The sequence below is a fragment of the Anomaloglossus baeobatrachus genome, chromosome 6, assembly GCF_048569485.1.
Source record: "Anomaloglossus baeobatrachus isolate aAnoBae1 chromosome 6, aAnoBae1.hap1, whole genome shotgun sequence".
NCBI classification, from domain to species: Eukaryota; Metazoa; Chordata; class Amphibia; order Anura; family Aromobatidae; genus Anomaloglossus; species Anomaloglossus baeobatrachus.
The window spans coordinates 319,714,029-319,741,402 of NC_134358.1; the positions used below are offsets into that span (position 1 = coordinate 319,714,029).

Consider the following 27,374-nt stretch of genomic DNA (forward strand, 5'->3'; position numbering starts at 1 on the left):
TCTTTTTCAGTGCTATCATTTTTGGAACGTGGCCAGAGGTGAGTATAAGTTTTTTATTTTACATAGCGGACTATAGCATTCAGGAAGGATTTCTCCAAGTACAGAACAATTCCTTTATTTTTTATACAATGAGAACTAAGTTCCTAATTGCCATGATCAACCAGACCAGTTTTTTTTCATAAGTTTTAATGTAGAGACAGAAACCTCTCTGTCTAAAGCCTGCTTTACATGTTGCAATTTCGCATACGATAGCGTATGCAATTTGCAACGACCCCATCATATGTGTGGCACGTTCAATTTTTTGAACGTGCCACACAAACGATTAACCCCAGTCACACGTACTTACCTTCCATACGACCTCGATGTGGGCGGCGAACGTCCACTTCCTGGAGTGGGAGGGACGTTCGGCGTCACATTGACGTCACGCGGCAGCCGGCCAATAGAAGCGGAGGGGCGGAGCTAAGCGGGACGTAAACATCCCGCCCACCTCCTTCCTTCCGCATTGTGGGCCGGGAGCCGCAGGACGCTGGTAAGATCTGTTCATCGTTCCCGGGGTGTCACACACTGCAATGTGTGCTACCCCGGGTACGATGAACAATCTGACGTGCAATTCTAGAGACATGTATGATGTGTATACGATCAACGTTTTAACGTTCAATCGCAATCGCACGTACCTGTCACACACTGCAATGTACCTTACAATGCCGGATGTACGTCACTTACGACGTGACCCCGCCGACACATTGTAAGATACATTGCAGCATGTAAAGCGGGCTTTAGGTATAGTATTTCTTTTATTTTGTCTACATCAGTGTATACAGTGTATACTAAATGTTCCATCTATCTCTACTGTTGATATTCTAGAAACCTTTTAGAATACAGTCCCAAAGAAACTCAATTGAGCAATCAAGGTTCATTTCCTAGTTCTCCCAATGGGTTGGCAAATCATTCATATCCACATCCACTGGAAGGAGTGGACAAGACGTTTTTAGAGACCTATGATACCATCAAGAAAGGGAGCTCAACAGATGATTCTGGCCAATACTACTATGATAAGGTATGTTCATTTTCTCAGCTAGCATATGAGCTAAAGGGAACATGTGTCCTTGATGTCAATAAACTGAAATTTATTCTGAAGCTCTGCAGAATTTCAGAGAAATTATCATTGTAACACTTGGATGCGCTGAATATTTTTCCTCTCAGTGGCACCCATGAGCTTCAGCACAATGGAGTGTGGTTATAGTACAATTTTCTTCCCAAAGTAATAGTGGGAATAAGAAGTCAGGATATGCTGGTGATTCCACGGAAGCTGACAGCATAGAATTAAGGCATAAAATCTGTCTTGTTCTCTCTGTGTCACTCTCTTGTTGGGAGGTAAGGAAGGATGTTAAAAAAAACACTTCCAAAAGACATGGCATAAATCTTATAAGTATACATGTTCCATATAGGTCTACATGTCACCCACCTCTTGCTTGTGGCCCCCATGGTGTATATATGGTAAATGCTTGTGGACTGACAATTTCTGATTGCATTGTGCTGTGCCTCTACTGTAGCATGTTATACTACAAAACTAAGGACTCGATTCACATGTAGTGTATTCACTGCATTTTCTCCATCCACTTTTAGGGCAGAAATAGTAGGAAATTTCAGCAGATTTCAAAAATCTCATTCAGATATGACTTTTTTTCTACTTGTATTTTTGATGTTTTAAAAAAAATGCACCATGTACAGTATATTTTAATTGTTTTTCTTTTTACTATTGAGATCACTGAGTTTGACGAGCAATGAAATATTTAAAAATAAAAAAAAAGCAAAAAAAAAAACCACCATGCAGATTTGGACTTACTGGTGTATTTCTCTGGCAATTGGAATTTTTATTTCTGTGGAAAATAATGCACCAAAGACTGTGTGTGCGAACATACTTTAATGTGTACCTGTTGTTTTAATTTTTATTTCAGAAATCAATAGTACACATGAATATAAGCAACTGTAATATATCTTAGGAAATGGCGTTACTGATAAGATTTTATGTAGATAGGAGAGGGTGGGGCTCTGCCTCTAGTTCCTCACTCTGCCTCTAGCTGTTTATTCTGCCTCCCAAAGATCAGTTTATCAAATTTTCCTGCACTCTACACTTATCACTTAAACCAGGGATTATGTGTAAGTCTCTAAAAAACAAGATTCAGACAAAATTCCAAACAGAAAATTCACTGTATTGAGGCAGAGGGAGTCACTTTGAACTCTGTAAGGCCTGTGGTCTGGCGGTGTATATCTTTTTATGCATCTTTTCAGGCATGCACAAAAGTGCGATCAACAACTGTTTTGTGTACCTTTTAAAAAGAAGGACATCACTGAACAGAGGCCAAATGGAGTACAAAGTAAATTTGCTGCCTCATTAGTGAATGGATGCGTTGGGGATTTCACCTAAATCAAAATTTCTGACATGTAAATGGAAGCTCTAATGTAAGTGCTCAGCATAGAGCAGAGGATAAATGTGAACTTTTTCAAAATGTTCTGTACCTCAAAGTGACACCAAATAGCATTCACTCAACCCACAGGCAAACAATTCCTCAATTTGGTCCATCATCTGCTAACAGAAATATGGGGGACTTCCACAATACTGGTAGCATAAAAGCTGTGGAAAAGTGCTATGGTTCCCCCAAAAAAGAAATCCAACAACATCTGCACTCCCAAATCCAAATGCCCCCCTCCCTTCAGATCCCCACATTATCCCTAAACCACATTTCCTTTCATATGCTTGGCATTTCTGTAGTGAGAATAGCTAGCTTAATTTACAGGGTTGCATGTCTCCGAAAGAACCAGCTGGGCACAATACATAATGTATTTAGCGCTATAATGGCAGATTTGCAATTTTCACTCAGCAACGTCCATTGCTGCTCGTTTCTGTAAAATCGTTGCTACACCTGTAAATTCCTAGACTGATATAATTTCCTAAATAAGCTCACTTAAGGGGCATTTTGCTCTTCTGGCACATAGGGGCTCTGTATATGGAGTCCACAAACTATTGTATGAAAATGTGTACTCCAAGAGTCAAATAGCTCCCCTATCCTGAGTCTCGCCATGTTGCTAAACGGAACTGTACAGCCAAATTTGGGGTATTGCCACACTCAGCAGAAATTGTATGACATATTTTGGTACAATTTTTACCAATTTTCTTGTGTGAAAATGTAAAATCTAGGTCTAAAACAAATTTTTGTGGTAAAAATGTAATTATTTTTTTCTTCAGTGCCCAATGGCATAACATTCTGTGACACATGTGTGGTCTCAATATGATCACTGCACCCGTAGGTTAAGTCATTGAGGGGTGTAGTTTTTGTAAAATGTGGTCACTTATGAGGGGTTTTGTTGTTCTGGCACTTCAGGGGGTCTACCAATGTGACATGTCACCCACAAACCATAACAGCAAAATATGTACAATATGGCTCTTCCCTTAACCAGCTTTGCACTGTGCCTCAAAAGTAGTTTACAACGACATTTGAGGCAATGATGTGCTTGAGAGATATTGTGTAACAAATTGTATCATTCGTTTTTTCCAAGTACTCCTTTGAAAATTAAAAACTTGAGGCCAAAGCAACATTTTAGTGGGAAAAAATGGCTTTTTTGATGTTTTGGCACATCAGCGGCTCTTGAAATCTGACATTGCATCCGCAACCTAATCCAGTCAAAATGACACTCTTTCCCTTCTGAGATGTGCCTTGCACCCAAACAGTAGTTTTCCACCATATATAGGTCCTGATAAATTGAAGAATAAATTGTATGGTGCACTCTCTCCTGTTACCCTTGTAAAAATATAAAATTTCGGCTAAAGCAACATTTTTGTGGGAAAAATTAGATTTTTTTGTCTCAACGTTATAAAATTCTGTGACGCATCTGGGAGTTCAAAGTGCTCACCTCACATCTAGATAAATTCCTTAAGGGGACTAGTTTCCAAAATGGTGTCACTTGTGGGGGCTTTCTATTGTTTAAGCACATCAAGGGCTCAGATTTCAGCCAATTTCGCGTTCCAAAAGTCAAACGAAGCTCCTGCTTTGTGCTCAAATTGTAGTTTTCCACCACATATGGGTTATCTGTGTACTCAGGAGAAATTGCATAACAAACTGTATGGTGGATTTTCTTCTGTTACCCTTGTGAAAATGCAAAATGTTTGTGTTAATTTTACATTTTTGTGAGAAAAATACATTTTTTTTACTTCTACGAGGCTTTATTTCCTGTGAAACATGTGAAGGATTAATAAACTTCATGCGTGTGGTTTTGAGCAGTTTGAGGGGTGTAGTTTTTAGAATGGTGTCACTTTTGGGTATTTTCTGTCACATGGGCCTCTCAAACTACCGTATTTTTCGCTTTATAAGATGCACCGGATTATAAGACGCACCCCAAATTTAGACATAAATAAATGGGGTCTGTCTTATACTTTGGTGTTCTCTTACCGGAGGGGGGCAGCAGTGGTGGTGAAGCGGGGTCACTGGAGGCAGAGGTTGTGCTGGCAGGCACAGCGGGTCAGTGGCGGCGGGGTCCGTGGTGGCAGGTGCCGCGGCATCCGTGGTGGCAGGTGCCGCGGCGTCCCAGGTGGTAGGAGCCGCGGGGTCCTTGGTGGCAGGAGTTGCAGGGTCCGTGGTTGCAGTAGCAGCAACGGTGTCCGGGATGGCGGCAGCATCGGCATCCATGGTGGGAGCAGCAGCGGGTCAGTCATGCAGCAGGCCGGTGCGGTGAGTGTCCCAGTGTCCGCGGTCCCGGTTCAAATGATGGCGCCTGGAGCGGCACCTCATCCAAGAGCTCCATCTGTTCACGCGCCCGCTCCCGGCGCCATCATTTGAAACTGGGACCGCGGACAAACTGGGTAACTGCTGCTCAGGCGCCCGCCGCACGCACAGTGGCAGCCAGCAGGCGGCCCGCACACCCTGCGTGCAAGCGGCCGAGTACCTGTGCTTGTGTGCAAGTGGCAGCCGGGTATCTGTGGCTGCGTGCGGGTGGCAGTCGGGTGCCTGTGTGAGGGCGGCAGCCGGGTGCCTCCCGCATGCAGCCACAGGTACCCGGCTGCCGCATGTACGCAGGCACAGGCACCCGACTGCCGCCCTCACACAGCTACAGGTACCCGGCTGCCACCCACAAAGAAGCACAGGTACCCGGCCGCCCGATCGCCGCACAGACAGGACCCCCAGGTAAAGCTATATTTGGATTTTAAGACGCACCCCTCATTTTCCTCCCAAATTTTTGGGATGAAAAGTGCGTCTTATAATCCGAAGAATATGGTAACTTTACATGTGATGTGGTCCCTAGAAAAATGGTTTTGTAAATTTTGTTAAAAAATGATAAATTGCTGATAAACGTTTATTCCTTCTAACTTTCTGACCAAATTAAATTATGTTTCAAAAATGGTGCTGATGTAAAGTAAGCATGTGGGAAATGTTATTTGTTAACTATTTTGTGTGACATAACTCTGGCTTAAGGGCATAAAAATGTAGAAAATTGTGAACTTTTAAACATTTTTACCAAATTTCCATTATTTTCCCAAATAAACGCCAAAAATATCATCGTAGATTTACCATTAGCATGTAGTACAATATGTCATGAAAAAACGTCTCAGAATCGGTAGGATTCTTTGAACCGTTCCAGAGTTATTAACTCACTAGAAGGTGGCCCGATTCTAACGCATCGGGTATTCTAGAATTTTTTGTGTAGTTACTGTATGATTTTTGTTATATATATATATAGATGTTGTCTGTAGTTGCCAAGTATTTGTGTAGTGCGCTGTAAATGTTCTGGGTGTTGTCTGGGTGTGGGGGTGTGTGAGAGCGGTGTTGTTTGTGTGTTGCGTTGTTTGTAGAGCGCTGTGTGTCTGCAGCGTTGTGTGTTTGCGTGGTGCTGTGTGTTGCGTTGTGTTGTTTGTGGAGCGCTGTGTGTCTGCAGCATTGTGTGTGTGTGTGGTGCTGTATGTGTTGCACGGTTTGTGTGGGTGTGTGTGTGTTTTGAGGGGAGGTATGTTTTGTGCAGTGTGTGTGTGTGTTGGAGGAGTAGTCCTGGAGGGAGAGGAGTATAATAGTAGGAATAGTCCTGGGGGGAGAGGAGGACAATAGGAGGAATAGTCCTGGGGGGAGAGGAGTATAATAGTAGGAATAGTCCTGGGGGAGAGGAGGACAATAGGAGGAATTGTCCTGGGGGAAGAGGAGGACAATAGGAGGAATAGTCCTGGAGGTGAGGAGTATAATAGGAGTAGTCCTGGGGGGAGAGGAGGATAATAGGAGGAGTAGTCCTGGGGGGAGAGGAGGATAATACGAGGAGTAGTCCTGTGGGGAGAGCAGGATAATAGGAGGAGTAGGCCTGGGGAGAAAGGAGGATAATAGGAGGAGTAGTCCTGGGGTGAGAGGAGTAAAATAGAAGTAGTCCTGGGGGAGAGGAGCATAATAGGAGGAGTAGTCCTGGGGGGGAGAGCAGGATAATAGGAGGAATAGTCCTGGGGGGAGAGGAGGATAATAGGAGGAGTAGTCCTGGAGGTGAGGAGTATAATAGGAGGAGTAGTCCTGGGGGGAGAGGAAGATAATAAGAGTAGTAGTCCTGGGGGGAGAGGAGTATAATAGGAGGAGTAGTCCTGGGGGAGAGGAGTATAGTAGGAGGAGTAGTCCTGTGGGGAGAGGAGTATAATAGGCGGAGTAGTCCTGGGGGGAGATGAGTATAATAGGAGGAGTAGTCCTGGGGGGAGAGGAGGATAATAGGAGGAGTAGTAGAGCAGGATAATAGGAGAAGTAGTCCTGGGGAGAAAGGAGGATAATAGGAGGGGTAGTCCTGGGGTGAGAGGAGTATAATAGAAGTAGTCCTGGGGGGAGAGGAGTATAATAGGAGGAGGAGTCCTAGGGGGAGAGCAGGATAATAGGAGGAGTAGTCCTGGGGAGAAAGGAGGATAATAGGAGGAGTAGTCCTGGGGGGAGAGCAGGATAATAGGAGGAGTAGTCCTGGGGAGAAAGGAGGATAATAGGTGATAGGTGGAGTAGTCCTGGGGGGAGAGGAGTCTAATAGGAAGAGTAGTCCTGGGGGGAGAGGAGTATAATAGGAGTAGTCGTCCTGGGGGTGAGGAGTCTAATAGGAGGAGTAGTCCTGGGGGGAGAGGAGTATAATAGGAGTAGTCGTCCTGTGGGTGAGGAGTATAATAGGAGGAGTAATCCTGGGGGAGAGGAGGATAATAGGAGGAGTAGTCCTGGGGGTGAGGAGTCTAATAGGAGGAGTATTCCTGGGGGGAGAGGAGGATAATAGGAGGAGTAGTCCTGGGGGAGAGGAGTATTATAGGAGGAATAGTCCTGGAGGTGAGGAGTATAATAGGAGTAGACTTGGGGGGAGAGGAGGATAATAGGAGGAGTAGTCCTGGGGGTAGAGGAGTATAATAGGAGGAGTAGTCCTGGAGTGAAAGGAGGATAATAGGAGGAGTAGTCCTTGGGGAGAGAGGAGGATAATAGGAGAAGTAGTCCTGGGGAAGGGGAGTATAATAGGAGGAGTAGTCCTGGGGGGAGGTGTATAGGTGCCCAATGTGTGTGTGGGGGCGTGGCCGAGCGGGGAAGACGTGGCCGAGCGGGGAAGCATGGCCGAGCATGGCCCAGCGTGTGGGGGCGTGGCTGAGGGGCAGTGTGGGGGGACGTGGCCGAGGGACAGAGTGTGGGGGGGGGGGGCGTGGCCGAGGGGCGCAGAGTGTGGGGGGACGTGACCGAGGGGGGGGAAGAGTGTGGGGGGCGTGGCCGAGGGGGGCAGAGTGTGGGGAGCATGGCCGAGGGGGGCAGAGTGTGGGGGTGTGTGGCCGAGGGGGCAGAGTTTGGGGGCGTGGCCGAGGGGGCAGAGTGTGGGGGGCGTGGCCGAGCGGGGCAGAGGCCGAGCGGGGGCGTGGCCGAGCGTGGGGGCATGGCCAAGGGGGCAACTATGCAAAGCGGTTTCCATAGTTACCTGATGTGTAGCATTGTTATCAGCGTGCGTGTGCCGGGAGTCGGGGTATGTTAGTAAGCATGGTACACATCAGGTAAGTATTCAAAGAGTCAGTGCTGAGTCACTTGTTGGTCTCCTGCTGTGCAGCACGCATCAGCGTGTGACAGTGGGAGACTAACGATCTGAATGGGCAGGGAGCCGGCATACGCTGGTAACCATGCTACACAATATTACCCGATGTGTACCATGGTTACCAGTGTACCCCGCACACACGGGAGCCCACACCAGCGTACGCCGGCAACCCCAGCAATGCGAGGGTATGTGTCGGCTGGGTTGCCGGCGTACGCTAGTGTGGGCTCCCTGGGGTACAGCACTCACCTGGGAGTCGGGGCTCCGTGTCGGTTCGGGGAATGCGTGTGGGTGGCAGGGCCAGAGCGAGCGTGCAATGCGTGAGGGGGGTGGGGCGTGGCCGAGTTGCCAATCCATGTGGGGGGCGGAGCCTGGGCGAGCGGCCAATCCGTGCGGGGGGCGGAGCCGAGGCGAGCGGCCAATGAGACGCTTGTAACGGTAACGACAGAATTTTGGAGCAAGACAGACAGACAAACCAAACAGAATAAGGCAATTATATATATAGATAAAATGGCACTGGTCAGGAAAGGGGAAATAGACTGGGTGTTTAAGGGGTTAAGACAGCTCTACCCATTAAATAGATTAATATATAAGGAAAATAATTATGAAAGAGGTAATGTAATGAATCGCCTTAAAGCATTATTATGAGTCATTTTTCGTCACGTAATTATTCTGTTTGTTGTTATCATTTTTCTTCCAAGGTTAAATACTTTTCAGATGGAACAAAGTAAAGATATAATTATCAGCATTAGCCCTTTTGGAATGTAAAGTATTAAAAAGCTGACACCTGTCAGAGTAAAGACTATTAGTAGTTTCTTTTAGCTGCTAGTAAGCAAAGGTTTTCTATCTGTGGACAAAATTTCACCAGTGTATATACAGTCAATTATTTTTTTTATTTTTTTTTTTATTTAATATAGAATGAATTTGCCAATGGAGATTTGCTCTTGGTCCGAATCTCACCAGATGAAGAGGGCAAGTTTGGATTTAATCTAAAGGTAAAACTTTTAATATACAAGACTGATATTATCAGACATATTTTTATTTATTTATGTTTTTGTACTTTTGAGTAAATCTATCACCAGATAAATGGTTCATGTATTTTATGTGTAACATGCTCATAAATTGAAAATAATTATATAATTTCCCAAATGTTCAGGGTGGTGTGGATCAAAAGATGCAGTTGGTGGTCTCCAGAATAACCCCAGGATCACCTGTAAGTTGTATGATGCCTGTTTGTTTTTATGCAGTTTTATGTCACATTTCTTTGACTAAATTAATTCAGCCAGTTATATTAGTTGAAATAATATGTACTCCAAACTTTCCCAAGAGCACGATTTTTGTAGTGAACTACATTTATATATTTTTCTTCTCCTTCTGTTCAAAACAAAACTGAACATAAGCGCAATATTTAACTTGAATTTTGGTGGAAGCTTATTATAGACCTATTCTGTTCTCCAATTTTTTATTTGCACCCAATTATTTTCTGAATTTGTGCCTTTTTTAAAGTTTGTTTCATATGTTCTTTATGTTCACTATTGTCAGCAGGGTTTTTGGTTTTCAAGATGTTTTTCGCTTATTTCTAAATCAATTCAGTAACTATTTGAAAACATTAACTCAACAAAGATCTTAAGAAAAAAAGGAAAAACTATGTAAAAATGTCAGCTTAAAAACTAAGGGCCCAATTCACAATTTGCATTTCTTATTTTTTAAATCGTCTTTCTTTTGACTTCTGTTTTTTGCTGATGCTTTTTGAGCCAAGTTTCGCAAAATGGCTCAGATAATTCAGTCATTTTGAGCACAGCACCAAATTGTTTGTTTTTTTGCATCTAAGTGATATAATCTGACTTATCACAAAATGTCGCTTGCAAAAATGCGACTATTAGCCTGGTGTACATAAAATCATTCCACAGTGGGATGGAGTACAATTGCACACAATTTTTGCAAGTTTTTGAAAACATTGTATTTCATTAATCAGCCTAAAACATCAGGAAAATCCACATGTATGTAAAACTAACTAAATCACAAGACACAACTTGAAAAAAGGTGCAGTTGAGTTGAATTTGTCACAGATCACAAAGTCACTAATAGGTATACTGTACATGCAAAAAAACCTGCCCAAAGTGCAATGATTAATACGGCCCTAAGTCAAATTATTACAGTATTAAAGATTTATTGAATATCAATTTCAGTTTTAAAAAAAAAATATATATATATATATATATATATATATATACACAGGTGCATCTCAATAAATTAGACTATCATCAAAAAGTTAATTTATTTCAGTAATTCAATACAAAAAGGGAAACACATATATTATAGAGTCATTACCAACACAGTGATCTATTTCTAGTGTTTATTTCTGTTAGTGTTGATGATTATGGCTTACAGCCAATGAAAACCCAGAATTCATGATCTCAGGAAATTAGAATATTATATAAGACCAACTGATAAAATGATTTTTTAACTCAGAAATGTTGGCGCCTACATACAAAAGTATGTACAGTAAATGCACTCAACACTTTGGTCAGGACTCCTTTTGCATGAATTATTGCATCAATGTGGCGTGGTATGGAGGCGATCAGCCTGTGGCACTGCTGAGGTGTTATGGAAGCCCAGGTTGCGTTGCTTTGATAGCAGCCTTCAGCTCATCTGCATGAGCATAATGCATGGTTTGGTATCTCTCTTCTTCCGCTTGACAATACCCCATAGATTCTTTATGGGGTTTAGGTCAGGCAAGTTTGTTGGCCAATCAAGCACAGTGATACTGTGGTTATTAAACCAGGAATTGGTACTTTTGGCACAGTGGACAGGTGCCAAGTCCTGCTGGAAAATGAAATTTTCATCTCCAAAAATCTTGTCAGCAGAGGGAAGCATGATGTGCACTAATATTTCCTGGTAGAAGGCCGCACTGACTTTGGTCTTGATAAAAATATAGTTTACCTACACCATCAGATGACATAGCTCCCCAAACCATCACTGATTGTGGAAACTGTACACTACATCTCAATCAGTTTGGATTGGGGCCCCTCCACTCTTCCCCAGGACTGTGAAACCTTGATTTCCAAATGAAATGCAAAAACAATTGTTTTATGTCCTTTCTTTGAAGTCCTGATGAAGGAGACTGCAATCTCCGAAACACGTTGACCTGTACAAGGAATAAAGACATGAATTAATTAATCAACACAGATTTGTTTGGTGATAAGCGCAGCAAGATACCCTGTTCATTCTCATAAAGTTTTGCCAAATTGTTTAATGTCCTTTTTGTTAATAATCCTTTCAAGGCTGCGGTTATCCCGGTTGCTTGTGCACCTTTTTCTGCCACACTTTTTCCTTCCACTCAACTTTCCATTAATATGCTTGGATACAGCACTCTGTGAACAGCCAGCGTCTTTATCAATGACCTTTTGTGGCTTACCCTCCTTGTGGAGTGTGTCAATGACTGCCTTCTGGACATCTGTCAAGTCAGCAGTCTTCCCCATGATTGTGTATCCTACTGAACCAGAATAAGGGACTATTTGAAATGCTTAGCAGATGTTTTGTGGTAATTATTCTAATTTTTTGAGAAAATAACTTTTGGGTTTTCATTGGCTGTAAGCCAGAATCATCAACATTAACAGAAATAAACACTTGAAATAGATTACTCTGTGTAATGACTCTATATAATATGTGTGTTTCCCTTTTTGTATTGAATTACTGAAATAAATTAACTTTTTGATGATAGTCTAATTTATTGAGATGCACTTGTATGTATATATATTAAATTGAATATGGGGTCAAAGTGAGACGCCAAAGTGTGGTGCGATGGCTAAGAGTCGTAGGCCTGAATGCACAAGTTCCTCTCAAGAAGCCTTTCATCTCTGCAAAGAACCGGAAGATCCGACTTGAGTTTGCCAAAGAACACAACCAATGGAAAGAGACAGATTGGTCTAAGATGTTGTGGTCAGCTGAATCCAAGATCAATCTGCTTGATAGTGATGCCAAGCACTATATATACCGCCAATTGGAAACCGCAATGATATAAGGTACCAAACACCTACAGTGAAACATGGTGATGGCGCTGCCATGGTTTGAGGCTACTTATCTGCATCTGCCATTGGCCCTCTGCATAGAATTGCTGGAAATATGAATTCTTCCATGTACAAAGATATACTGGAGAATGGAATGCTACCCCATGGTAAAACCAAAGTATGCAAGGGCTGAAATTTCCAGCAAAGACAATGACCTTAAGAACACATCCAACTTTGTAAAAAAATTGGTTATCAAAAAAAAAAATATTCGCCTGTTGCAATGGCCAAGCCAATCACTTGATTAACCCCATTACGACCGCCTTACGTATTAAAACGGCAGCAAAAAAGGATACTTATTCTGATTTGCCGTTTTAAAATGGCGGTCAGAAAAAGGTAAATAGCGCCCCCCAGTGTTGCAAAATCTCCGGGGCTTCAGCTACTGGGGGGTAACTGAGACCCTGGAGATCATGATTCTGGCCACAGTCACGTGATCACCGGTATACACCGTATACCGATGATCACGTTATAGTAAACGACAGCGGCGGTAAAAAATTATTTATCTCCCACGTGGCATGATCAAACATGTCAGATGGGAGATAAATCTTCTCCCTGGTCCCCTCTGGTCCCCCGATGTCGCCAAAGTGCCCCCCTGACCCCTAACCCCCTTCCGAAAATCCAAGATGGCAGCGCGCAGATTAGCCGCATTTACCCTTTTCCTCTGATTTCTGTCGCATGTGCCATGACACATGCGACAGAAAACTCCTCCCCAGGTCCTGCCAGGTCACCCCCTTATTTCCCCCCCCGGTGTCCCCCGTACCGTTTACAGCCTTCATCCACAGCGATCCCTCCTCCTTCACAATGCACGCTGGTCACATGTGCAGAGCAGCTGATAGCTCAGCTTTCTGCTTTGAGAATGGCTGTTCTGGCTGCTCGCACTCTGCTGCTGTGACCCGGAGAGAGTGGGTGCAATGATACTGCACCCACTCTCCTCAAATGGAGGGTCTGCACTCCTAGAAAATGGGGAATAAGTTCCCTGAGCGTGCCCCCCATATTCCAGAAGGTCCAAAATCGTCATGGGACCTCCAAAATGGATTACAGGGGACCTGATTGTTTTTTTTTTTCTTTTATAAATTGGTGAAAGAGGGAATGTTTTGGGGAGTGTTTTTTCAAATACATTTTTTTTTTTTGTTGTTAATTTTTTTTTATTACTGTCAATTAGTTATGTCTGGTATCTGATAGACGCCGTGACATCACTAATTGCTGGGCTTGATGCCAAGTGACATTACACATCTGGTATCAACCCCATATATTACCCCGTTTGCCACCGCACCAGGGCAACGGAATGAGTTGGAGCGAAGCGCCAGGATTGGTGCATCTAAGAGATGCGCCACTTCTGAGGCGGCTGCGGCCAGCTTTTTTAGGCTGGTTAGAGTCCAATAACCATGGCTCTTCCCACCCTGAGAATACCAGACCCCAGCTGTCAGCTTCACCTTGGCTGGTGATCTAATTTGGGGGTCCTCACGGTTTGTTTTTTTTTTAATTATTTATGAATAAAAAAATAAAAAAACAAACAAACAGCTTGGGGAGCCCTCCAAATTGATCACCAGCCAAGGTGAAGCTGTCAGCTGTGGTTTGCAGGCTACAGCTGTCTGCTTTACCCTAGCTGGCTATCAAAAATAAGGTGAACCACACGTCGTTTATATTAATTTTTTTTTTTTTTTTGGGATAAATACAAGGCTAGGCACTCTTTAGTGCCACATGAAAGGCACTAAAGGGCACCAGCTTAGAATATGCAGGGGGGTGGGACGTTATATATGTTTGACATCTATCCATTCATCCATTGTAGCATTTAAGACTGTGTGCCCACGATCAGGGTTTGCAGTGTTTTGGGCGCAGAGTATTTTCCCTGCATCCATAATGCTGCATTGTGCAGTAGAAGCACAGTGGAAGGATTTTTAGAAATCCCATGCCCAATGTGCTTCTTTTCTCCGCAGCATAAACTGACCTGTGGTGCAGCTTCCCGGGCCTCAGCATGTCAATTTATGCTGCGGAGACGAGAGTGCTCTCTGCAGGTAGAATAGAACTAAAGTCCACAGCAGCCTGAACCCAAATTGTGGGCATGGGCAGCTGCGTTCTCCCATGGACAACACTCACATTTCTGCAGGAAGGCTGACACTGTGTACTAGACGCCGTGTCACTGGATCATGGCCACATAGCCTAAAAGTGAGAAATTTGTTGCTACAGCAACATTTTTGTGAAGTACCTGTGGATTGAAAATGCTTACTATACTCCTGAATAAAATCCTTGAGGGGTCCAGTTTCCAAAATGGGGTCACTTGTGGGGGGTTTCTGCTGTAAAGGTACCCAAGGGGCCCTGCTAATGTGACATGGTGCTCGTAATTTATTTCAACTTTTCCAAAATTCAAATGGTGCTCCTTCCATTCCAAGCCCTCCCATTTATCCAAACATAGGTTTTTGGCCACATGTGGGGTATCCCTGCTCTCACAAGAAATTGGTAACAACCTGTGGGGTGCACGTTTTGTTGTTGCCTCTTGAAAAAGTGAGAAATTTGGTGCTAAATCAACATTTTTGTGAAAAAAATGAAAATTTTCAATATGGCAACCTAAGCTTATCAAATTCTGTGAAGTACTCGTGGATTCAAAATGCTCACTATACACCTAGATAAAAGCCTTGAGGTGTCTTGTTTCCAGAATGGGGTCACTTTTGGGGGACCTCCACTGTTTAGGCACCTTAGGGGCTTTCCAAATTCGACATAGCGTCCGCTAACTGTTCCAGCCAATTGTGCAGTCAAATGGCACTTTTTCCCTTCCGAGCCCTGCTGTGCACCCAAACAGTTGATTTCCACCACACATAAGGTATCAGCATACTCAGGAAAAAATCACCATGAAATTTATTGTGCAATTTCTCCTGTTACCCTTGTGAAAAAAAGCTACCTGGTTGAAGTAACAATTTTGTGGTAAAATTTTATTTTTTTATTTTCATGGCTCAATGTTATAAACTTCTGTGAAGCACCTGGGGGTTCAGAGTACTCAACAAACATCTAGACAAAATTCCTTGAGGGGCCTAGTTTCCATTATGGGGTCACTTGTGTTTTTTTTTTTTTTGCTGTTTTTTTATGCGACATGGTGCCCGCAATCTTTTTCAGCCAAATTTCCTTTCCAAAATTCAAATATTGCTCCTTCCGTTCCAAGCCCTCTCATTTGTCCAAACAAAGGTTTCAGACCACATATAAGGAATCACTGCGCTCATAAAAAAGTGGGTAACAAACGTTGGTGTCAAATTTTTGGAATTACCTCTTGAAAAAGTGAGAAAATTGATGCTAAAGCAACATTTTTGAGAAAAAAATGAAAATTTTCAATATCACAACGTAACGTTATCAAAATCTGTGAAGTACCTGTGGGTCCAACATGCTCACTATACCACTAGATAGAAGCCTTGAGAGGTCTAGTTTCCAAAACAGCATCACTTGTGGGGGGTTTCTGCTGTTTAGATACCTTAGCAGACATGCAAATGCAACATGGTGCCCGCAATCTATTTCAGCCAAATTTGCTTTCCAAAATTGAAATATTGCTCCTTCTGTTCTGAGCCCTCCCATTTTTCCAAGCAAAGGTTTCTGACCACATGTGGGGTATCGGCACATTCATAAGAAAGTAGGTAACAAGTTTTGGGGTCCATTTTGTTGTGTTTTTTCTTCTAAAAGTGAATAAATTTGGGGTAGAGCAACATTTTAAGGTAAAATTTTATTTTTTGCTTTTTTTCATTCCACATTGCTTTAGTTCCTGTGAAGCACCTGAAGGGTTACTAAACTTCTTGGATGTTGTTTTGAGCACTTTGAGGGGTGCAGTTTTTAGAATGGTGTTACTTTTGGGTATTTTCTTTCACCTAGGCCTCTCAAAGTCACTTCAAATGTCATGTGGTCCCTAAAAAAATGGTTTTGTAAATTTTGATGTAAAAATGAGAAATTGCTGATAAATTTTGAATTCTTCTAACTTCCTAACAAAAAAAAAATTGTTTCCAAAATTGTGCTGATGTAAAGTAGACAAGTGGGAAATGTTATTTATTAACTATTTTGTGTCACAGAATTCTCTGGTTTAACGGTATAAAAATTCAAAAGTTAAAAATTGATACATTTTCAAAATGTTTGTCAAAATTCAATGTTTTTCATAAACAAACGCAAAAAATATTGCCCAAAATTTGGTACTAACATGAAGTCCAATATGTAACGAAAAAACAGTCTCAGAATCACCGGGATCCATTGAAGCGTTCCAGAGCTATAACCTCATGAAGTGACACTGGTCAAAATTGCAAAATTTGGTTTGGTCATTAAGGTGAAAATTAGCTCCGTCGCTATGGGGTTAAAATCCTATAGAGCACCTTTGGGATGACTTAGGGTGACGAGTGAAGATGAATTGTTTGCAGATTTGCAAATGGAATGGAGCAAGATCCCTCAAGTTGTCTTGAATACCCTAGTGGCTTCAATGCCCCATCGGTGTGTTGTAGTAATTAAAGCAAGAGGGTATGCTACAAAATACTAAGTTATGGCTTTGTAAGAAATGAATTACTAAACTGCAAAGCTTTTGGCAGTCGGTTTTCTTTCTAATTAAATTACCATACCTATATTCAAAAGTATTTTGGTTAAAATAACGGTCTTCCATGATGACAACTTCATAAAGTTTCAATTCTTCTCCAGGAAAATGGCATCACAACCAACATTTTCTTTATATGCAAAAATTTTGGTCACTACTGTATATATGTTGTGTGTGTGTGTGTGTGTGTGTGTGTGTGTGTGTTTGTGGAACAACTATAGCATAGAAATTAATGTATAAAAGTTATATTGATCCCTGTAAATTTATATTTTCATGTAATTTTTACACAGGCAGATACATGTTCTCCAAAGCTCATGGAAGGTGATCAAATTGTACTCATCAATGGACGAGATATCTCAGAGCACACACATGATCAAGTGGTTATGTTTATAAAAGCCAGCCGGGAATCCCACACAAGGGAACTCGCTCTACTGGTCAGGCGGAAAGGTAAGTTTTTAGGCCAACTTTACAAATCAACATAATTAGTTTTATTAGAACAACTATTATTATAGAGCAAAAGAGCAAAAAAAGTTTCTAGAGCTCACCCGCTTATGGAATCTGAAGCTGGAATCGTGCTATTCCAGAGGCTGTGGGGATCAGCCTGTGCAGCTAAGCATAATGAGAAAACCGCAAAAATCCAGCACAACCATCCAGTGAATAAAAAAAAGTCTTCTTTAGTGAGTCACTTCCTAAGGCAACAAACATGGGAAGGAAAAAAAAAAACTGACGCGTTTCGAATGCTTACGCACGCTTAGCCATAGCCTATAAAAGATGATCTTATACAATTTAATATATATACATCAGACAGCCAATTAATGACTAGATAGGTGTAACATTTAATTGCATATGCAAATTTTTGGGACAACTTCATAGAACCTCAAAGACCCACAAGATATAAATATATGCATATAAATATTACCAATCTTAAATAGATGCACAAATCATAAATAATATATGCAGAATAAATCGTTTCGAAAGTTCATCCCTTTTGGAAATTTTGTATCAAGTGATAAGATCTAGAAAGCCTCTCATAGCATCAGCTGTTTCTGCCAGTTGCCTCCATGGGTTGGATATTTAACTCCATCAATGGCATAGAATCCCAAATGGGTGATATCCGCGTTATAGACAGAAATAATGTGTTTAGTAACACAAGAATATGTACGGATTCTTTTCTCAATATTAGCCATATGTTGGGTTATGCGCCTTTTTAAATTACGTGATGTGCATCCATTATAATTCATATCGCATTGTACACACAACTACACAACAGATAACAGGATTGGTATCATAATTTATAAAATCCATGATTTTGTGGGTCACAGCACTAGGGAGAGTAAATTTATAAACCCTATCTTTAGCCATCACACAGACATTGCATTGATTTCTTGAGTAGAGAGGAGCGAACCTTTCAAAGTTTGGTTCGCCGATCTTTACCTAACTTCCCGGTGTTCGCCGAGCCTGCTCATCGAACATATTGAGCCCATTGAATTCAATGGGTGGTCAAACTGATTTCTTTGTAAAATTGTGTAGGGGGCTTTTAAAGAAAATAAAGCAGGGCACACTTACTGAGTGTCCCCACAGCTGTAACTTCTCCCGCGGCTGTACTTCCAGGGCCCCTGATTATCCTCATACATATTCACTGCTTTCTCTGGTCACCAGCGTCTCTGATTGGCTGCAGTCAGACCTCACCCCAGACAGCATCTGTGATTGGTTGGAATCACAGACCCTATCTGCCCATCTATTGTGGTAAAAAATAAATAAAATAAAACAATTGGCATAGGGTCTCCCTTCTATTGATACCAGCACAGATAAAGCCCATGTCGACAGCCTGCAGCCCCCAGCCATGCGCTTATGCTGGCTGTGTATCAAAATAAGAGAAACCGCATGCGGCTTTTTAAAAAAATTATTTAAATAAATATTTTTTTTTAAAAAAACGGTGTGCGCCCCCCCTCATTTTGATACCCAGCCAAGATAATGCCCGACAGCCTGTAACTGCCCAAGATTGCCGCATCCATAAGATGAGACAATCCCAGCACTTTAACCCCTTACTACCCTGATTGCCACCGCACCAGGGGCAAATCGGGAAGAACTGGGTAATGTCAGCTCACAGCTGTCACCAAGTCCTAAATTAGTAATGGGGAAGGTCTATCAGACCCCCCCATTACTAATCTGTTAGTGAAAGTAAATAAACACAACACAAAAATCCTTTATTTGAAATGAAAGATAAAAAAGCCACCCTCTTTCACCACTTTATTAACCCCCAAAACACCCCTAAAGGTCTGACATTATTCCCACGTGGTCCCACGATGATCCCGGCTCTGCTATATCTGAGATTACAGCGCGTGGCCAAAGAATATGACTACTCGCTGTAACTGCAGGCAGAGAATGAACCACGGCAATCAGTGGTAACGTCCGTCAGGTGAGCTGTGGCCACAGTTGGAGGTTCCCACGGCCCTCCATCTGTGACCGCAGGTAACCTGAACTCAAGTGACCTCAATGGACAGACCTGCATCTCTTGGCAGAAAACAGCAGATGTAGATTTGGTGCTGAAATTTTTACACCATATTCCTGCACCCAATCTACACTTCCTGGGAAAAAATGCATCACTACCGCATTACAACACATGCGATAGTGATGGGACCCTGACCAGACACCTTTTAATATTGGTATGTACTAGTAAAACAAAAGGAAACTCCTATCGATATCGGATCAATAGGGACTTGTAGTAATGACACATTTGCGGTTACCTTACCTCCCTCCTACTATTTATAGTGAAGAACTAGGATGTCTAATAAGAAACTTGTTTATGTATTACTGATCAAGAATAGACAACATATTTATGTGATCCTGAAATATACTAAAAGGATATTGTGAATGTAGTCAGCTAACTCGTGTTTTGCAGTGGATGCACTTTTTACGTTTTTAATAGTGTTTTTTTGTCATTGTTGTATCTTCTTGGTTGTAAACCTAAATGGAGATATTTAGATGAAATATTAATTGGCTGTCTTCTGTATACGTATTAAATCGTGTATGCCATAACAAAGAGTGCATCAGTACTTGAAACTCGTCAGTTTTTTATCCTTCCCATGTTTGTCATTTTATGTAGTAACTCAATAAAGAAGATTATTTTTATTCACCGGTTGGTTGTGCTGGATTTCCGTCTTTTTCTCAATATTTTACTTTATAAAACTTGCTCTAAATGCTTAAAAATAAGAAATTAGCAGTGCCAAGTTTTTATTTAGATAGCTGGTAGTCATTGTCTTCTTGATTTATGGCAAAAGTGTGTCTGGCCAGCCTCAGTCAGAATGAGGATACTGCAGACACATACAGCAGCTACAGTAGTTGCCAATGTATGTTTTAGGCTAGGTTCACACACTGCGTTTCTTTGACGCTGCGTTTTTGTGCATTTTTTGCGGCAAAAAACGCACAGAATTGCACCCGCAGCAAAAAACCGCGGCAAAAAACGCGCGCGTTATGCCGCGATTTGGTGCGTTTTTTGCTGCGTTTTTGCTCACTGCGTCTTTATGTGTTTTTTATCAGTGAACAAAAAAAAAAGGTCTGATGTCATTTCCTTCTTCAATATGTTCTTCATTTTCCACTAGTGTATGCAGGAGAGCAGACAGCTGCAGAACTACAAGGCTCAGCATACTCCATCCAATTGTGTATGCAGGAGAGCAGACAGCAGCTGCAGAACTACAAGGCTCAGCATGCTCCATCCAGGACTGTATGCTGGAGGGAGAGTCAGGGGGAGCAGACCTACAAGGCTCAGCATCCTCCATCCAATAGTGTATGCAGGAGAGCAGACAGCAGATGTCGAACTACAAGGCTCAGCATCCTCCATCCAATAGTGTATGCAGGAGAGCAGACAGCAGCTGTCGAACTACAAGGCTCAGCATCCTCCTTCCAGGACTGTATGCAGGATTTCTTTGCCCCTCCAAACAAAAAAAATGACGTGGGCTTTGCCATATTTTTGTATGCTAGCCGGGTACAGCAGGCAGGTACGGGCTGCCCCCAACCCCCAGCTGCCTATTTGTACCCGGCTGGGAACCAAAAATATAGAGAAGCCCTTTTTTTTTTTTATTATTTCATAAATTTCATGAAATAATTAATAAAAAAAAAATGACGTGAGCTTCGCCTAATTTTTGTGTCCAGCCGGGTACAACTAGGCAGCTGGGGATTGGAATCCACAGTGCAGGGTGCCCATACTTTCTGGGCACCCCCGCTGCGAATTGCAGTCCGCAGCCACCCCAGAAAATGGCGCTTTCATAGAAGCGCCATCTTCTGGCACTGTATCCAACTCTTCCAGCTGCCCTGATGCCGGGTGGCTCACTGGGTAATAATGGGGTTAGGGCTAGCTGTATATTATCAGCTGGCCCTAAGCCCGAAATTCATAGTGTCACGCCAATATTAGACATGGCCACCATGAATTTCTAGTAAAGATAAAAAGACCACAACACACAAAAAAATATTTTTATTAGAAATAAAACACAACACAATTAGTGACTCCATCTTTATTGAAATAAAGAACCCCCCCTCCGCAGTAATCCTGGGTCAAGGGTCCCACGCTGTACAATCCGGATCCAATATCATCTGATCGGTTTGCTGGAAGGCAAAGCGATCAGATGATGTGTCAGGATCAAGTGCCTGAATCACATCACACATCAGCTGATTGTATAAAAGCCGTTTATACAATCAGCAGATGCATCGGTGCAAAAGAAAAAAAAAAATACTCACTTATGTGCTGATTACCGGCAGCTCCTGGGGCGGAGTTTGATCCCGTCCGATCGCTACAGGAGCTGCCGGTAATTAGGGATGAAGTCTCCTGACGCATCCGCTGATATGTGAAACCGGCCGGGCGCTGGCGTCAGCCCGAGACGTACGATCAGCTGACGCGTCAGGTGACTGCATCAGGTGATCCATCGCCAGGTCCTGCATCCTGCAGGCATACGTACCCGGGGAGACTGCACACACGGCAGTGCCGGGAGGAGTTGGGAGCGGGCATGGCACCGGGACCCCGCAGACAGGTGAGTATGACTTTTTTTTTTCTACTGTTTACTTTTGATTTCGCAGCCGCTTCCACCTCCCGCCCGAACATGGCGCCGCACGGCAGCATACATGCACAGGACGGGAGGTGGACGCAGCGGTGACGGTACCGGGAGGATTCACGCTTCTGTGTTTACTGACAGAAGGAATCCTCTTCCTGTACATGTCACTTTACTACCCACCTCCTGCGTTTATAGCTGCGTTTTTGGTCTTGAAAAACGCAATGAGAAATGCAAATAGCTGCGTTTTGGTGCGTTTTGGTGCGTTTCTAACATCCCATTGCACACAATGGATGAAAATCGCGGGAATAATTGACATGCTGCGTTTTTGTGGCACCACAAAAACGCAGCTGAAAAAAAACGCTGTGTGCAGACAGCAAAAATGAAAACTCATAGACTTTGCAGGGAAAGCAAAGTCATGCAGTTTTCTGAGTAAAAACGCACCCGAAAACTGCGCAAAAACGCCGCGAAAAACGCACTGTGTGAACTTACCCTAACTCTTCCTCTACAAGGTCACTTACACAGAGGCTTCACTGTGCAGTGGCATGGTAGTTTTTATTGTCTTGCATCTTTCCTTTTCCTACTTCATTATATAAATGTGATGGCACCGGAAAATAAAGCCAGATATACTGTGTATCAACCTGACATACTGTATATACAGTGCCTTGCGAAAGTATTCGGCTTCCTTGAATTTTTCAACCTTTTCCCACATTTCAGGCTTCAAACATAAAGATAAAAATGTTAATGTTATGGTGAAGAATCAACAACAAGTGGGACACAATTGTGAAGTTGAACGAAATTTATTGCTTATTTTAAACCTTTTAAAAAAATAAATAACTGAAAATTGGGGCGTGCAATATTATTCATCCCCTTTACTTTCAATGCAGCAAACTCACTCCAGAAGTTCATTGAGGATCTCTGAATGATCCAATGTTGTCCTAAATGACTGATGATGATAAATATAAGCCACCTGTGTGCATTCTGGTTTCCGTATAAATGCACCTGCTCTGTGATAGTCTCAGTGTTCTGTTTAAAGCACAGATAGCATCATACAGACCAAGGAACACAACAGGCAGGTCCTTGATACTGTTTTGGATAAGTTTAAAACCGGATTTGGTTACAAAAAGATTTCCAAAACTTTAAACATCCCAAGGAGCACTGTGCAAGCGTTCATATTGAAATGGAAGGAGTATCATACTACTGCAAATCTACTAAGACCCGGCTGTCCATCCAAACTTTCATCTCAAACAAGGAGAAGACTGATCAGAGATGCAGCGAAGAGGCCCATGATCATTCTGGATGAACTGCAGAGATCTATTATTATTATTATTATTATTATTAATAATTATTATTATCTACAGCTGAAGTTGGAGAGTCTGTCCATAGGAGAACAATCAGTCGTACGCTGCACAAATCTAGCCATAAAAAGTATCGTTTAAAGTTTGCCACAAGCCACCTGGGAGACACACCAAACGTATGGAAGAAGATGCTCTGGTCAGATGAAACCAAAATCAAAGTATTTGGGCTCAATGCCAAACGATATGTTTGGCGTAAAAGCAACACAGCTCATCACCCTGAACACAACATCCCCACTGTCAAACATGGTGGTGGCAGCATCATGGTTTGGGCCTGCTTTTCTTCAGCAGGGACAGGGAAGATGGTTACAATTGATGGGAAGATGGATGGAAGCAAATACAGGACCATTCTTGAAGAACACCTGTTGTTGTCTGCAAAAGACCTGAGACTAGGACGGAGATTTGTCTTCCAACAAGACAATGATTAAAACATAAAGCAAATTCTACAATGGAAAGTTTCACAAATAAACGTATTCAGGTGTTAGAATGGCAAAGTCAAAGTCCAGACCTGAATCCAATCGAGAATCTGTGGAAAGAGCTGAAAACTGCTATTCACAAACTCTCCACCCAACCCACTCAGCTCGAGCTATTTGCAAAGGAAGAATGGGCAAGAATTTCAGTCTCTCGATGTGCAAAACTGATAGACACATACCCCAAGCGACTTGCAGCTGTAATCGCAGCAAAAGGTGGCGATACAAAGAATTAACTTAAAGGGGATGAATAATATTGCACACCCCACTTTTCAGTTATTTATTTTTTAAAAAGTTAAGTAGTACATTTCGTTCAACTTCACAATTGTGTCCCACTTGTTGTTGATTCTTCACCATAACATTAGCATTGTTATCTTTATGTTTGAAGCCTGAAATGTGGGAAAAGGTTGAAAAATTCAAGGGGGTCGAATATTTTCGCAAGGCACTGTACTTATCTTAGCGCTATAAAGGTCATGTTGAAAAGATTGAAAATGAATAATGAGGACTTCTTTTTTTAGTTGTAAAGCCATTTGGAGAGCTGAAATCAGGCGATGAAGCAGATTTCCAGTGTTTTCCACCAGCCATACTTCCCACAGAGTACTGCGACACATTGCAGGGATCTATGGAGCAACTTACTAAAGGCCTCGAGACTGGAATTGTTCTCATTCAGTTTGAGGTTAATTATATTTTTATTGTTGATGTAAAATTCAATGATTTTCTTTTTTAATGAATACATTCTTTTCTCTTTGACAAGCCAGGTAAATTGCTCTCACTTTTATTAATGTAAATGCTGTTTAAACGGTGGTAACATTATTAATTTGTAAATAACCAGATATGAGGGAATTTGCTTTTTCATCATATGCTTCAGTAAGAAAAAATATGCCACCAATTGAAGAGTAGCCTGCAAAAATGTTAGGTTCACATTCTTGATAGTCATGGATCCACAACGGTCTTGATGGGCGGGTGTGCTGTAGTAAGAGGCGCCTGATTCATTAATGAGTCTGGAGCATCTGAAAAGTGTTCTCCCCGAATTCTGGTGTAATTACTTTGATGAATCGGTGTCATGGTGGGTGGTTACAGCTTGAGTCAAGCAGAACATGTCGTAAAATAGTTCTTCCCATATCAAAGCCAGCAGCTGATTAAGGTATGTGATACAGCTCTTGTGAGTTGAAACCCAGGTCTTGGGAGCTGTACATCTAGAGCCTGTACTGACATGTGACTAGGACGGGCTGCAATTACACCATGCAATGTCAGTGATAAAATGGTTAAAGGAAATCTGTCACCAAGTTTTGGCTATGTCATCTGAGAGCTGCATTTATGTAGGGGCTGCTGAGAGCCTCATTCCTGCAATGTGTCACCGACTGGTCTGCAGGTTATCATTTTGATACATTTACTGTTTTCTCTGCTGTAGATCTAGCAGTGCTTAGAATGCTGAGCTCTGTATAACCCCAAGCACACCACTGATTGGCCAGTTTCTGTTTCTGTACACTGTACATTGACAGGGAGCTGTTAATCGGGGTGAGGATGGGATTACACAAAGCAGTTGACTAGCAGGCACAATACAGGTAGTCCTGTAGAAATAATCTCCTGCTGATAAAATATTGCTTTTATTGAAATGGCAACACAGCCTAATAAAAAACACATCACTTGAATCAGGCTTTCACTCCCTATATCATGCTTGAATTACTTTTTTAAAAAAAACCCCTAAAAAATAAAAAAAACCCTGCTGATCGGTTTCCTTTCAATATAGGTACAATAGTTATGTCTGCAGGAAGCCTAATAATGTGGCTTCTATCTGTATACGTACTCCAAGGTTGGAGAGAATGTGATGCTATCCTTAATAATATTTTATAGCTTTACATTTTCCTTTCCTTGTCTCTTGAGCCCAAAATAACATTGCAAATTGTTGCTATACTAAATATTCTTACAACCAGAGAAACAACCATGCAGAATATAATCAATTCTATGAAACTTGCCTCTTCACTGGCATCACCAAATTGTAGCAGTGGAATCCTGTCACATGAGTGATGGGTAACTGAAGCAAGGGCACCTAAACTGGCCCTCAGACTTGGGAGCTATTCCAGAGGTACAACCTGTGGTGGCAAGTTCTGGACCGCCAGCATAACCCTAACTCCTGTCCAAACCCTGGTCTAATACCCCCTCTCCTTCACTTCTGGGGAAAGGCAGGAACTGAAGTAACAAACTCCACAAATAACGCAGACAGGGGAGAACCCAAACACATACACACTGCAATCAGACACAAGGGAGAGACAATATGTGCGCAGGAAGAAATAAGATACAGGGAGGAAATAAACTGGCAACAGGGATATTTCCACACCACACAGGATATCCTACAATTGATCACCAGAAACTGAAAACAACCTGAGCTCCTAACAGCAGGTCACAAGCCAGCAGGGATTAACTCCTGCTCGACTGATGAGCAGTGAACATAAAAACAGTCGACATCCAGACTCTGGCTGAACAGCTAAAAGACATCAGGTTGCCAGTCAGACTCTGCAGAGTGAACAGAGTCTGACGCCACCATTACACTTAGTGAGTACAGAGCAAAACACAGCATGATAACTCACTGGCGAGTTCAGCATCGCAGTTTAAGAAGCACTAGGCTAGGATGTGGAATAATTCACTAATCCAGCCACTGTACCCGCCACTGATGCCAAGATCACAGCCATAGCTGAATAGAGTGGAAGTCAAGCAGGTGATGAGGGATAACTTAAAATAAAAATAAAGTAATCAATCACTTTAAAGGGCTTGTACTGGGTTTTTAACAAGTGTGTATCGAATATGTCTATGCATTCCCTTACCACTATATACGTGTAACAGGATTTTTGCCTGCACTTGTTGATACAGCTTTCCTTACAGGCAGCATACCTCTTTATCTCTCAAAATGGCTGTTGATGGAGGAACATGTGATCAGACCTGTGCATTAGTATCTTCCAATAATCACTGTGCTTGGGAATGCTCTTTTTTTGCGGTAGATTCACATGACCGTATAGAAAACTTGCCCCGATTTTCATCCAGACAAGTTGAATGATTATTTTTTTCTTACTTGTCTGTGTGCATTCCATATACAACCTATTTTTTACAGTAGCAGTAATTAATCATTTACCGCACCATTTACAGTTTCTTATTCTACAGAATTGTAATGTATCCGTAAAAACCTAATGACATACTCTGGCATCTTATTTTTTTCTTGCACTCACAGACTTGAATCGGGTGATTTTTTTTTTTTGACATAGGTAAAATATATCTTTTTACCGTGTTAGCCAGTAGAGATAAAAAAAAGTTTGTTTGAAAAGACTGAGGACTCTCAGTTCTTTCAGTTAGCCATTAAAAGGTATCAACCACTGAGGACTCTCAGTTCTTTTAAACAAACTTTTTTTTTTACAGACAGATATGGTCAGTGATAAAAATTAGTCATCTGCACTTCCCACACTGTATGACATGGGTCATTGTGCTATCTAATATCTGACTATATGGTCACCTGAACGAGCCCTTAGTTGGAGGAAACTGATATATTTGTTTGGTCACATGCATCTTCATCAGTAGCCATTATGTGGATGAGATGTGCAGTCTTTGAAAAGGCGACACTAACAGTAAAGCAGGAGAACCCGTAATACATTACTTATATTTTATTAAGTGCCACAAGGTCATATGCCCAACACATTTGTTAAAATACAGAGTGACCAAACCTCTTTAGGTGTCTGCTGCCTTTGCTTTAGCATGTGATTTGTCATATTGAAAAACTGAGGTTATCAAATTTGTTTCAGTGTAACTGTCCTTTTCAAAACTATATCAGAAGTGCAGAATGCAAGAAGATT

The 27,374-nt window shown here is 42.1% G+C and overlaps 1 protein-coding gene across 3 annotated transcripts in view; it reads left to right on the top strand.

Moving 5' to 3' along the window:
- The window catches only part of PTPN3 (protein tyrosine phosphatase non-receptor type 3), a 421,949-nt gene that overhangs the window by 323,819 nt on the left and 70,756 nt on the right, over positions 1-27,374 (top strand). For all 3 annotated transcript variants that reach the window (XM_075314923.1, XM_075314926.1, XM_075314925.1), the window contains 5 exons: positions 865-1,057; positions 8,970-9,047; positions 9,209-9,265; positions 16,959-17,115; positions 24,054-24,211. In XM_075314923.1, the coding sequence (XP_075171038.1) occupies positions 865-1,057; positions 8,970-9,047; positions 9,209-9,265; positions 16,959-17,115; positions 24,054-24,211 (643 nt within the window). The remainder of the gene's footprint in view (positions 1-864; positions 1,058-8,969; positions 9,048-9,208; positions 9,266-16,958; positions 17,116-24,053; positions 24,212-27,374) is intronic.